The sequence below is a fragment of the Anopheles funestus genome, chromosome X, assembly GCF_943734845.2.
Source record: "Anopheles funestus chromosome X, idAnoFuneDA-416_04, whole genome shotgun sequence".
Taxonomy (NCBI): Eukaryota; Metazoa; Arthropoda; class Insecta; order Diptera; family Culicidae; genus Anopheles; species Anopheles funestus.
In genome coordinates this window covers 3,665,484-3,679,863 of record NC_064597.1, presented here as the reverse complement: position 1 = coordinate 3,679,863, position 14,380 = coordinate 3,665,484, and the positions used below count along the sequence as shown (strand labels likewise).

At 42.4% G+C, this 14,380-nt stretch overlaps 1 protein-coding gene across 5 annotated transcripts in view; it reads right to left on the bottom strand.

The window, feature by feature from the left end:
• Positions 1-14,380, bottom strand: part of LOC125762641 (transcription factor Sp9-like) — a 76,053-nt gene that overhangs the window by 24,224 nt on the left and 37,449 nt on the right. The window contains exons 1-2 of one of the 5 annotated variants that reach the window (XM_049424994.1): positions 2,240-2,397; positions 405-1,147 (exon numbers count right to left, since the gene is read on the bottom strand). The exons of 1 other annotated variant lie outside the window; for it this stretch is intronic. In XM_049424994.1, coding sequence (XP_049280951.1) covers positions 405-512 — 108 coding nt within the window. In that variant the 5' untranslated portion in view covers positions 513-1,147; positions 2,240-2,397. 3 more of the 5 variants (XM_049424986.1, XM_049425015.1, XM_049425003.1) reach the window with 3 other exon arrangements.

Here is a 14,380-nt window from a genome sequence, read left to right as displayed (position 1 = left end):
GTGTTGAGCGATACGCAGTTGATGACGGTGGCACACAGAAGTCACTTTGTGCGGACAGGAAGTCGTTAGAGTTGGTGCTATTTTTCCCCCTTTTTCGGGTAATGGAGTAAATGGGAAGTTCTTCACAGGATATAGCAGAAGATGACACTTTTTGTCTTTTTAAGGCAGCGAAGAACACCTTTCTGTTGGATTATTAATTACTAACAACACATCGTTCTTTTCTATTTAAAAAGAAATTTGATTCAGATTCTTGGACCTTCCCTTGACTGATGCACTATACTGAGCCTAACCTCCAAAACCTCAAGATATTCGAGATCGGCAACTTAGACTCTATGTCCCCTAGCAATACACATCAGCGATACTCCGCAAAGTTCGTCGTTACGTCGAAGACAAAGCCGACTTACCGATGGTTTCTGCATGTGGGTGGTAATGTTCGTGATGTTCATGCCCATGGCCGGTATCTGGGTGCTGTAGAACTGAGCCCCGGCCGATGGGCTCATGTCGGTCAACATGCTGAACACGGGATCGAAGCCGGCTCCCCTCGGATGGTCCGTTGTGATGGCGGCAGCACCTGACGGGCGGATCGAAGACGAATCTCTACCGTTCTCCACAACTCTCGTGCGTGTTTCGCACTACACACAAACACACACACACGGATATACACAAAACGAGCGCGCACACACACACTCTCACACGGGAGACAGACTCACAGATTACGCTGGGATAATAGAGTATGGTTTGATCGAAGTAGTCGCCAATATGGTCGTTGATTTGATTGAAGACGGTACACCACTTCCTTTTTGGGGGATATGTGACGGTCACCGAAAGAATATAAAAACACCCACCCGCGTACACCTCTACCTCACTCTCTGGTGCGTGGTGCGTTTGGCGTAATTGTTTTGCGCGCTTTGCTCGGAGCTTCACTAGTAACCGGACCGTGCTTTCTGCGCTGGTAGATTGTTTCGGGCGCAAATCGTTTCCTGTTGCGTTGCTATTAACACACCAAGTGTCATTTTTCTTAGCTAAACTGCACTGCTATCACACATTTGCACATGAACGCACAGCCGGAAAAGCTTAGCGGGGCTTTATATAGCCTTTATTTTTTTTGGAGGACCTCCCTAGACCCTAGACGTCTATAAGATTGGAGCTGAAATTGAACATCTTCATTAGTGACAGGGGCACAAAAGGTAGAACACACACTGGGCATTTGGCGTTCTCTGGACTGTAGGTGTTTTTCTCTCTTTCTCTCTATTACTGGAAGGACATCTCTCTACAAACATGCGAGATAGTTGCTTTCTGTTTGATTGAAGAACCGTTTTGATCTAAAGTTGTCCTAAAGCGGACACACACGCGGGTGCGTACTTGGGCTGAATTGATGTATGTGCGCGTGTGTATGCGTGTAGAGGTGCGTAAGTAAAATAACTTCACATCACATCATCTACTGAGAAAGGACACTCGCTTCGGTAACTACGGTAGCTATATATATGAGCGGCGACTATAACAACCTTAACCTCTGTTCACCCGGCATGCGGTCCTATTTCTAAACTAATCTGTTTCAAGTTGCCGATCAAAATGAAATACTCCACAAACTTTTAATTCTACATAGCACACACACACACACACATGCACACACGTGTACACAGTACAAAATGTTAGCCTTTAAAGCAAACGACCAACCTATCCTGCAGTTCAGAGGCAACAGCACCGAGAGCGAATATGCCGAACGGAACGTGCGCTAGCGCGATATGTTTGCGGTATTTAGGGCCCTCGGGAACAACACGCTCGCTGGCAGCCCTCAAACGGGGAAGGTAGTTTTTTGAATAACTTGTTTCGATGATGAATAGGGTCCCACTCCCTCGCTACCATTGGAAAAAAGGTGCTTTGTGTACGTGTGGTGGAACGCGCCGAAAGGGTTTGTGTGAATTACGGAGGGGGTGGGGGGGGGACAGAGTGGGGGATCACGCACACATTGCCTGAAGTCGAACTTGTGTTCTTCACTATAGCTTCTACTACTACTACTACTGCTACTGCTACTACTGCTTGTATGCTATGTTATCCTATCGTTCCTAACAATCCCTTCCGCCGTAACTTTTACATGCACACACACACACATACACCAACACATACACACCGAAAAACTCACACAAGGGACGCTGTAAGGGGATCTTCGCTAAATGCACATTCCAAAATGGAGCCGTAGGTATGGTAAAGGTAAAGGGGATTTTTGGGTTTATCGTACCGCTGTGTAACACGCTGCGCCCTTTAGCTGCGATCTGCGTCGATGAGAGACACGACACGCTGTGCGTCTCCGAGAATCGCCGGCAGTTGTCAAACTGGAGCACAGAGCCGAGCTCAGCACCCACAGCCATCAAAAACATCCGCAAAACCCATGCCAGCCGTGCGGCGAAAGGGACAACACTATAGTGTGCGCGCACACACACGAGAGCGCCCTTTTGATGGCTGCGCTGCGGCTAACGCCAGAGCACGATGCACTGTGCGGTGCGAACGAGACCGAACGCGCGCAGCCTTTTTGCGCGTGGAAGGGGAAAACTGTACGCGCAGTGCATACGGTACCGCCCACTTTCCCTAAGGGGATTTTTCTACGGCATCATGCCGTCCACTAGCAGCAATGGGTACGCCCACTTTTCCCGTACCGTGCGCCAATTGGAAAAAAAGAATGGCAAGTTTGTGTGCGTATATCGCTGTGGCTGTATGAAGATGTACGCACGCGTGTGTGTGTGTGTGTGTGTGGAAAATTGTATCGAACATTTTTCTACCCCTACTGGGTTTTTCACATTTCCTTTCTAACCGTACGAAAAAAACCGATCGCACCCTTCTCACAACGAAAACGACAGGGAGCGCCGGTAGAGCTTGTCTATTGACTAATTTTTACAAATATAATCATTATACATTTTGGGCCGTTAGGCTACCGGAATCGGTTTCAATTCAGACCAGGCGCGCATATGCGCGTTTCTGTTACCCAGGGGTGGGGGGGGGGATGCGTTTAAAACAAAAATCAAGCAAAAAAAACAACAAACACAAACGCACAAGAGTTCAATCACGAAACTAGCAGCAAGATGAAATCTTTTGGTGAAAGGTCCTTGTTTGATTTTGCTGGCCGCCTTTTTTTTCCGCGTGTGTGCTTTTACGTTGTATCCTGCTACAATTTTGCCAGCACATCAACGTCAACATTAGGAATTGATTTCCCTTTTTAACACGTTCCGCATCAAACATATCCTTGAGCTGTCAAAAAATTGCTTAAGAGTTTCCTTTGTTTATTGCTTTTTAAGAAATGAAATACGATGAAAATGAGGCTTAAAATGACAAGGAAATGAAAATTATATATTTAATCAAAAAGCCAATTCATGATAAAGAATCTTGACATGATAATTCGTACCAAGACTTTTAAGTACCTCTGATAAGTGACCGTACATTGCTGGTCAATACTAACTGTTTGTTCATTGGGAATATTAACTGTGACAGCTGTACTAATAGGGTCACTTAATGGGTGTATATAGCAGAAGGTATTAAATTTGATTCTTTTTTGCTCATATAAATTACCCTTTCATATTATAGCAAAATAACTTGCCATAATAGTGGAAGTGTTTTTAGTGTTTTTTATGGCAAATAGTCAAAAACCATGTGTCAAGTTTGACAGATAATAGGAATGTTGTCCAATCGATTCTTTTTCCGTCATCGAATGGATTTTTTCTGCAAAACCATTGTTAAAACAAATTTTAAGTCACATTTTTTTAGATTATTTGATTTACTTAAACCTGAAAAAATAGGACACCGCAATGAAAGAATTGACAAATGAACATAAAGAAAGAAGCAGTTTGCAATCGATTTCAAATGACAAATATTCTGCCTAAATTGCAATAAACATCAAAAAACCATCAGCTTACTTGCTGATACGATCCGGAAGGGTGGAAATATTGGAAAAGTTTTTCACAGCATGCTGATTAACACCAGCATCCCTCTGTCATCAATGCTTCAGTTGGGAAAACTTTTTGCGTTTCTCGTTTCCCGACCTAATCATCGCAATCTGTGCCAGATTTCGAGTGTCAAAGCGGGAATGAAGGGATTTTCCTATCCAGCCAGGCAAGGGTTGCATACCGAGGGTTGTGATAATGGTAGTCAACCAACAACACAAAAGGGATGATTTTTCTACTTCCCACCCACACACTTCAGCAAAAAACACACACGCACACCGAGGCCTGTGTGTCAGCGGACATCAAAGGCGTTTTGTAAATATTTAGACAGTGTCGGGATGCCAATATCGAATTGCCCTGCAATGCTATAGCAAACAAGCGCTATTATTCTTTTGTGCAAAAGTTTTAAGCTGTGAAAACTCGTTCACCTACCCCCTATCTCTAGTGATAAAGGTTGAATCATATCAAAGTGAAAAGAAAACGAACGTCCCCAGTATGGGATTTGATTGGAGCGGCTTGACGAGTCCCGATTCACTTGTTGAGGGATACGCCTGTGTGCTAAGATACACGATAGTCATTATTGTTGTATGATTTTACAACAACAAAAGCTATCATTTCAGTGCAATCATGATCCCGACCGAATGTAGCATTATTTACAAGGTACTAATCCATGGGATTAGACGAAATTTGCTATAATATTATAGCCTTTTTTCTGCAAACATAATATCAAATCAGCGTCCAGCTTCATGGAAGAATAAAGCCACTTAGCAATTGTTAGGATAATTTCTTGGAAAAAAACTAAAGTTCTTTCATCAAATGCAGTAAACATTTTTACAATTATGAGTTTATGATATCAAATGACACGATTCTGATATCATCTGATCTGAGTATTATTATATAAAAAAGACCTTCAATACAGTGACGACTTTCCCCAACTATAATCGATGTTTAACTGGAGCAACATTCACAAAAATCGTCCTTTATAGCACATCACCTGCGCTGCATCATTGTCCCAAAAAAGTGAAAACTAATACCCCCCCCTCACCAAAAAAAAAGAAAAGGTGCACCTCGAGCTTTTATATGCATTTTATTTCTTTTCAAATGCATCCAATAAACAGGAAGGAAAGCGTAACGTAAACCATCAGGGGAAGCAAAACAGTTTCCGGTTGCTTTTGTAAAACGTCCCGGTTACACACCGGTAAAGGATATAATGTGCACCCTTACCGGAAGGGGGCGCGTCATACAGCTTCCCGTTTTCTTTTATGCAGTTTTACCTATTAAGAGCAGTTATTTTTTAAGGTTGGTTATTTGTTTCGTCACTTGGTCGTTGTCCTCATTGGTGTATCCTTTCATCAATGCTCAAAAAAAAACACACGCGAAGCGTTGCAATACGCTTTTTTTTCTTTACGCAATGAGTTTGTATGCTTCGAATTTATTTGAAAAATAAAAAAATACTTCAAAAGGCAGATGAATTATAGCACATATTCAACATGGTGTTATATTAGTTTAACAAAAACATGACCTCCTAAACACGACTTTTATATAATCATATATTTTAAAGGATTTTTTTAAAAATGTTTTGTCTGTTTCAGAAAGCGATTGGAAACTTCAAACGTCCGCCATCTTGCTATAAATGTATACTATTCCAAATATGACCTGTAAAGTAATGCTATAAAATATTTGCTTCATAATAAAAAAACATCAAACGTCCGCCATTTTGCTATAAATATAACTATTCAAAATTTGACCTTACAAGTAATGCTATAAACTATTTGCTATATTTGCTTTTAAGCGTTTTTTTACTAAGTAGCTTTATTTAAAGTGCTCAGAATCGATTGTTGTTTTAGTTTCTTATGTGAACTTTAACTATTTTCTAAGAAAAATGCCCTTACATAGTGGCACACACTTAAATCATTTATATGATTACTGAATATGCTGTCTCAGGAATATTCTACTTGTGCTTCAACTCACACCAACGGTTATTGAGTAATAATCGAAGTATAAATTCATCAAACCGTACGCGGGGCAAAGAAGAAAAGGCATTGAATTAAATTAAATTTTAATTTCCCGCAACCGAACGCTAACGCCGGGAGTCAGAACCGGTGATTGAGATTTAAATATTTATCCCGGATAAAGAAAAAAACCCAGACCCCACGCGTTGAAACAACGCCACTTAATGAGCATATTGAACCGACCTCGGATTGAATATCGTGCGCATTTTGTCTGTTTTTCGGAGAAATGTAAAAAAAAAGAAAAACAGAACTGTTCTATGTCCTTCTTTTTTGCTATAAAATCTACACGCATGGTTCGAAAACAAAACCTTCGATTTTTTTAAATTATCCCCAAAATGGGCAATTATTACTATTATTATTTTTACCCCCTTTTTGCTGTCTCTGCGATGACAAGCCGGTATAGAGACGTATACTTACGCACACTGCCGGTTGCCTTGCTGTCAACGCTTACACTAGGGGCCAAAGGATAATGCACCATTATGTAACCCGTCCGGCATTTATTTTATACTTCAAAAAGTCAGCTCGGTTGGCCTCAATTTGGGAGCTTCCATTTTTTTTTATTCGCTAGTCCTAAAACGTCCTCCTTCCGTAGGTGAGATCCGTTTTTGTTTTAATATTTCACCCGGTACTTCCCTGGGTTTTCCCGATGCTTTTGCCCCCTCATCCCCATGGTCCTGTTTTGTCCCACATCGTGAGAGGTGTAATTTAAAATTTAAGTACACCCACCAGTACACCCTTTACCCCCCGTTGTTGCTACGAGTGGTGAAAATCACAATAGAGCCATAAAATGATAATGAACGGTGTGAATCGATTTGAACCTGGCCTGGAACGTGCGGAACGAACCGTTCCGGTGAGGAAAACGGAAAACTCATTCCTCCCCCTCATCCCCGCCGGATTTGACGGCTGTAAACTGGGAGGAAAATGAAGTTACAATTGAGTTAAATGACACGTTACCCAAGCTACAAACCCGTTCCCGTGGCGGTGGCAACAAATGTTTAAAATCTCAGCACCATTTCCCTTGAAACGGTCACCTTTCCCCTTTTCAAACCCCCGTTTCTTCGATATTCTTTCCTCGGGGCCCATACCCTGCGTGTCATAGTTTGCATTAATCGTTGTTGCTGTTAAATAATGAAAACGGTTCAGTAATGATGGGAAAAATAAAAATTCCTTATGCTCGTAGTATCACGCCAATCTGAAGCCAAATGGGGGTTGGTACAAAGAAAACAGGGTTTGGATGAAAGAAAGGCAACGCGTGTGGCTGTGTGTGTTAGTGTGTATAGTGGATTGAAGATATTTGACACATCTTCGCACTGGTTAAACGTCAAAATGAGTTGAAATTTGACAGATCGCGACACAAATGACACAAATGACACATCGCGGGTAGAAACTTAAATGATTCCACCATCACCAACTCAGGTGGTTTAAATCTAAATACAATGAATAAAAATTGTGACCAACAAAGCGTTATTCGGACGCATTTTGCTTTCCTTATTTGCTGGCTGAAAAAAAACACAACAACATACCATTAAAATTATTCTGTTCCCTCGCAGTACAATAAATCGGCGCATCCTGCAAGACAATAAAAGCTACAGCACGTGAAATGCAAACAAATTTGTGGCATAGAAACACAGACAGAGAAACTAAAAACAATGTATCAAAGGGATGATGGAGGAGTAAGGGGTGGGAAGGAAGGGGAGGAAGCGGGGAGGAAAGATCGCAATGGACGAAATCATAATAAAAACAATGAATGCACGAAATCAATGGCGGTGAAGAAGACAGGGTTTTTGGGGTTGAGCAGCGGTTGACGGCACATAGAGAAAAAGGTGGTGGATGGGAAGGGGGAGGGGAGGGGACCGAGGGGATGGGGGTGGTAAAGTGGGAGAGAACAGCAACAAAAAAAATATGGAGGGGCCAGCAAATTGTTTATAATTGTACATGATTGAATAATTCATTCGAGTTTTTGGTATTCCATTTCTCGTTTTGTTTGTAACTTCATTCCCGTATCGTCCTTCAATTAAATCGTTGGTGTAGGGTTTGGTTTTGGGGGAAGTGGGAAGCAAGGGGAGGGTTAGGCTGCTTGTGTGGCCGTTATAAAAAAATGGAGCCCCTTCTCCAACAACCGATCTTCCTCTTCTTCTCTTCCTCTTCACTACGATCAATTGCATGGTTCACGAAGTCAGAATGAAATTCGAAATGGGATTGTTATCTTGCTGGAAAAAAGTGACCATGCAGTTAATGGAACGGGGGGAGAAAAAGGGGAGAAGGGAAAGGTGGTGGAATATTTAGAAGAAAGAAAAAAAATCCACGGGTGGGTGGGTTATATGTCAGTGTAATAGAAGAAACGCGAGAGAGCGACAGACAAACAACAACACTCACCACGATTTCGCGTTGCGTTTGCTTTTTTGCTTTTTACAACTAAATTTATTTTATTGTTTCATTTCATTACCACGTAACCAGAAAATGAAATACATTTTTACCACAGTAGCATTATGGTGGGACACCTCGATCTTCATCACCGTTACGTACCAAATGTTCATCGTTCAGGCACAACAACACGCAAAAACGCAACAAACCAAAACAAAACAGATGACTTTCGAAATGGCAAACCCCTGCGGCACAGGCATTTCGATCCGCGCATATAAACACGATAACACTTATCGCTTTGACAGCTGGGCCAAGCGATGACGCTTCAATTAGCGTTTGATGTGTGCCGATCGTTTTGATCGATTAATTTTGAAGAGGGGTAATTTGCCATCGGCATGTGCTGTAAGGATATATCGTGTAACTGCCCCTGTAACACCTTACCCGGCGCTTTGGTTGTTTCCCCCCTTTTTTGCACATGTTTTACGCACCCTAGACTACCCGCCGCGCGCTCTTCCCCATGAACCATGTTGGCATCCAGTTAATGGTTGATGCTATTTTTGCCATTCCTAACACGCTGAGATTTGGCTATGAAGAGTGAAAAACCTTTTCCCAACTGTAAGGTTGAATGGGTGCCCGCCCGATTTCCCATCCCATGTTTTCCTCCCTCCAGTTTGGTGCTGCTGCCATCTCAACGGAATCTTTTATTTATTCAAATGGACCATAATTATGTAAATGTGAACACACGAGCACATTTGAATAATTTGATGCAAACTTGCACACCTTAGCGCACACATTCGGGAAAACGGAAGGTTTTTTTTTCTTCTTTTCTTTCTCTGTGTGTGTGTGTGTTTTTTTTTTGTTTGTCTTGACCAAAAAACCTCCCAACCATTCGGCCTCTCTATCTCGTGCGTGGCTGTGTGAGAATGTTTTTTGGGGAGGTCCACGGACGTGTTTCACACATTTCGTATCGATTGTAAATTTCTCCGTGATTAACGTTCCGCTTCGATCGTGAGACGTTGACGTTTGACGTGCTTCAGGTGAAATTAACCGAAGACGGAAGCACCAAACGCATCTTCCCCGAAGTGTGTGTGGTTCCGTTTCGTTTTTCGCGCATAATGCATGGCAACGGCAAGCGCAAATGGATAATTTCATCAATTTAATTTCGAGGTAAAATGGTTCGAGACAGCACGAAAACGAAGAGGAACGATTTCATAGCATCTGCCTAAGGTTAGTATTTGTTTGTTAGCTACCATGATAAATCTTAGCAAAACGTAAACAAAACTGACAGTTGTGTAATATTTGACAAGTTCCCGATGGTTAGTAGATATGGCCACTAACTGATGATCCTGGAGAAAATAAAGGTAGTCGTGCTTTTAGTGTTTAAACCTACGGAAGACTCGAGAAACTAAATTAGCTTGCCGTATGTAAAATGCTTGATCTTGCTTGACATTTAATAAAAGATGATGATAGAATGATCGCCGTTGGATTTATATGCCAACTGGACACTAAGTAATCTACCACAAGCTATAAACGCTGTCCTGCATCCGTGTATTTGACAGATGCATGTGAGAGCGACAGATCGAAAGTGTCGCTCTCTTCTGTTCGGGGACTCGGGACTCACTACTACATGTAATATGCAAATAAATATGATCAAAAACTGGCTTTTTTCTGGTTCAGCGTTAAATATGATGTGATTAAAATCTTTTTTATTTTATAATTGAAAATGCTCAGTAGATATACGACATAAATCCAAGTGTGTAATATATCTAATAAAACAAAACAAAAGTTTTTTTTATTATAGTCAATAATTACATGTTGGCTTAACCCACATTTTTAAGTAATACATACTATAAACGTAAAAAAACAAAAAAAAAACATTTCAAACCAATTTGTAAATTTTTCCCCGTAAAGGTTAAACTGCACAGCCGACATATTTTATACCGGCAAATAATGAATGTGCATACCCACGGGAGAAACAAATTTCTGATTCATTCTTCCCACGACGAATACGGTGCGCATGGCCTGTGGTCGCGCAATTCGACGACATCTTCCGCGAGGCTCACCCGGCAAAACTCATAGGGACAATTCAATAAGCCGTCCCCGGGGCCGGGGTTGTGCAGCAAAAAAAAGGGAACCAGCACGAGGTTTGGCAAACGGTGAAGAAGGGACAGCAACAAACAGCTGTCCACTAGTTAAAGGCGAAGATTGAGGGGATGAAGGTAGCAGCAAAAGGTACGAAACAGGTAAGAACAATAATAGCAAGCAAATATCTCGCGCTCGATGCATTCCTGGCGCATAAATTCAGGCGATTTGACAGGAAAATTACACCACGTTTGTGCGACGTTAAGAGCAAGGGACCGCCAAGGGACCGGTGCAACGCGAATCGCTAACCGAATGCGATCCCATATTTATTAAATCCACTTAGATGCTATAAGTCTATGTCAGGGCCGAGCAATTGCAAAGCTCGGACCGGCACTGGCGCTTTTGCTGCGGGCCCGCGGGTGGAAAACTTACCGGACTGCGCACCAATGTGCAAGCCGGGTGGGTGGTGGAAGAGGAGAAGAAAGGGGGGGAGGGAGGTGGAGGTAGGATGTGGGTCCCGTGTGCGTTCGAGCTGGCCATATTTTATCCCTGCCTGGTGCGCGCAGTTGACCGGGAAGTGGCACTGTATGACTCATGTCCTTGACGTGCGGGCCGTGGGAAACTCGCGAGAAGCGAAAAGCAAAACAAAAACCAAAAAAAAATCAAACTCAAAAAAAAACAAAAACAGCGAACCTCATCCCGGACAGCTTGGGGAAACGCGCTCGGAGCTAGATCGCCCTTTGGTTTCAAAATAAATACCAATTTCAACTCCTAATACCACTCCGGTCGCCGGTGCTGGGTTAGCGAGCGATTTGACGATCATTTAAAATATCATTAGCAGCCCTCCTGTATGCGTATCGATCGCTTGAAGCGATTTTTGGACTGAGAAGATAAAATGTAGCGAGTAGCGCATCGAGCTAGGTGGAGCCCTACAACTTTTTTTTTGTTGTAACCGTTCTACCCTCCTCACATCAAACGAACGTACCGAACCGGTGTGGTGTATTGGGACAATCGATCATTTCTTCATGTCTTCATGTCGGTGTGTAGCCTCCGATTCGAGCAGATGTACCGATCATGTTTTGCACACCAACCCTTACTGATAACACCACACACACACACAAAAGGCGCCGGGAAAATCGGTATAAAATGGAAATACTAATAAAGAAGAGCTTCCCGCTTCACGCAACAGCACACCTGAACGAACAGGCCGGGAAAGGCACAACGGTCTCGGTTGTTTATATTTTGCATATTTGGAAGCGCATCAAACTCATCCATAATTGTGAAGACAAGCGCGCAGACAGCGAAACAGCTAACAATTAGCGTCGATGCTTAACTCCCTCTTGCCCTTCCTTTCTGCTCACCAAACTTCTCCAAGAAGAAGTGAGAAAGTACACCCTTCATTCATTGCATCGTGCCGATTACTTGCCTTCGGCTAGCTCGCTTCTAACCATTAATAGGTATTAATTTGATTCAGCCAATGCAGTTGCGCTGCTAATCAGGTTTTTTGGCGGGTATGGAAGATTTGAAGGGTTGAAATTAAAAAAACGAGAACAAGACTAACGTTTATTTGCCTTGTGGTTGTGGTTAGCGTTAAGACTTTCGGTTTGTTCGGCTCAAATCAGCACCGTGCCACGGTAAGCAATAATTGAACGGGTGTGAGAATGAATATTCAATAATCCATTTTCTTTCTTCCATTCCAGTCTGTTTCACATCTCATCTGTTACCAGTATTTGGTGGTAAAAGTTTTTTGCGTTGATCAGGGCAATTCCAGGGTTGGGATTTCAACAACTCATAATAGAGTATACCTATGTGGATCCCACCTGCTAAAAAGCACATGCTACATTCGAGTCAAGAAAGTTTTTTGCGTTGATCAGGGCAATTCTAGGGTTGGGATTGCAACAAATCATAATAGAGTATACCTATGTGGTCCCACCAGCTAAACAGCACATGCAACATTCGAGTCAAGAAAGTTTTTTGCGTTGATCAGGACCATTCTAGGGTTGGGATTGCAAAAACTCATAATAGAGTATATCTCTAGTGGTCCCACCAGCTAAACAGCACATGCAACATTCGAGCCAAGAAAGTTTTTTGCGTTGATCAGGGAAATTTTAGGGTTGGGATTGCACCAACTCATAATAGAGTATACCTCTAGTGGTCCCACCAGCTAAACAGTACATGCAACATTCGAGTCAAGAAAGTTTTTTGCGTTGATCAATGCCATTCTAGGGTTCCGATTTCAACAACTCATAATAGAGTATACCTATGTGGTCCCACCAGCTAAACAACACATGCAACATTCAAGTCAAGAAAGTTTGGGTGAGACTTTTTATTTTGTTTGTGGTTAAGAAATAGATTTGTAAATTAACTTGTAAAGGAAGACTCTAATTATCTCTTATGGACCAAAAAATGGAGGAGATTACATTACGACATAATAAAACCACCATCTGAGGTACTATAAAACGCGAACTCCAACTCTTAATAGACATTAAACGTCATCCATTCCCAATCCAGAAACTCGTTCCTGTGTGTGTGTGTGAGTTTCCGCGCAGAACATTTACCACCATTAGCATTCGCTAATGAACACTTCACGGTGCGATCGGATTGATCCGAAAAAACCCTTCATCCCGATCGACATCGTACGATTGATCTGGCGGCCGAACCATTCCCGCAATGCTTACGGCAAGGCCATCAGCGATATGCGTAGATGTAGGTATGCCAAACTGCACCATTAAAAACAGCTCCTCTTCCTCCTACCGATGGATAGCAAACTGTGCACAAGTGCAACCAAAATCAGCCGACAGAAGATAGCGCGATAGGGGGGAAAAAGAAGCCTGTGCGTGTGTTTACAGCGAAAGCAAGTAACAGCAACAAAAAAATGGGGAAAGATTTTAATTAATTGATAAGAAACTTCAACGGGCGGAGAGAAAGATTGAACGAGTGTAGGTTTTTTTTTGTTTTACGACTTCTGAGATGCGATTTTTTTTTCTTCTCTTTGCTGCCGTCACCCCGATCCCGGTCCTTCCGCTGCATGTGTTCGATTAGAGAAACCTTTCCATACCAAGATCGATAATGCAGAAGGAAAAGGATACGAAAAGTCTGTAAACCGGTGCATAATTGCAAAACAAAAATTATGTTTAAAGAAAAAAAAGCACACACAGAAGGTAAATACTTGACTGAGTTCACTTCGATTCTAATTTCGCTCGTACACACAACACTCAGCCTCTGCCGAACGGCAGGAAGGGTTCGCAAATGTGCGTGGCTTAATGCGTTATGCGCATTTACGAACAGCAACAGCACCAGACACCAGTCGGAAAACGAAGCACTACTGCAGTATACAACTGCGGCAGGATGGGCAGGAAAACTTGGGACGGTGCTTGAAAGTCGTCTTTCATTTTCATCTTGTACGAGCCCAAAAAAAACCAGAATGAAAGAAGCAAAAGGATGCGTAGTAGTGATGGGTAACGATAGGAAAGGGGGCGGAAAAGGAGGGCGGAAAGGAGGTAAGTGGGGCAGAACGCAAAAAAAAATAAACCCGAACACAGATTCTTCCGCTGCGATGCTGCTGCTAAGCGATTTAATTACAAGGTGCAGCATTTATTAATTTCATTTCATCTCGCTCGCATTTCGCAAGTGCAGCCCTTTAAGCGGAATCCTTTTTCCATACACGATTAGGAACGGGTGAGGAAGAGGGGGAGTATGAGGTGGAGTTGTGTGCGCGCGCGTGCGTGAATGTGTGTGTGTTGGTATGTTTGTGGTCTCTGTCTGTTATGCTCCGATGGTTGTGCGATTTTCGTGCCGCATTTTTATTTTGTTTTTTTTCCCCCATTTTGCTGCATTTTATTGCTTATTATTTCGTTTCATGTGCTTATGGGTTTTTTTGTTTTAAATATATTTTCCTTTCCATTTTTCGTATCAACTAAGCAACTTTCATTTAGATGTCTTTTTGGTGGTCACCTTTGTTTTTTTTACTTCCTTAATGGGACACACACA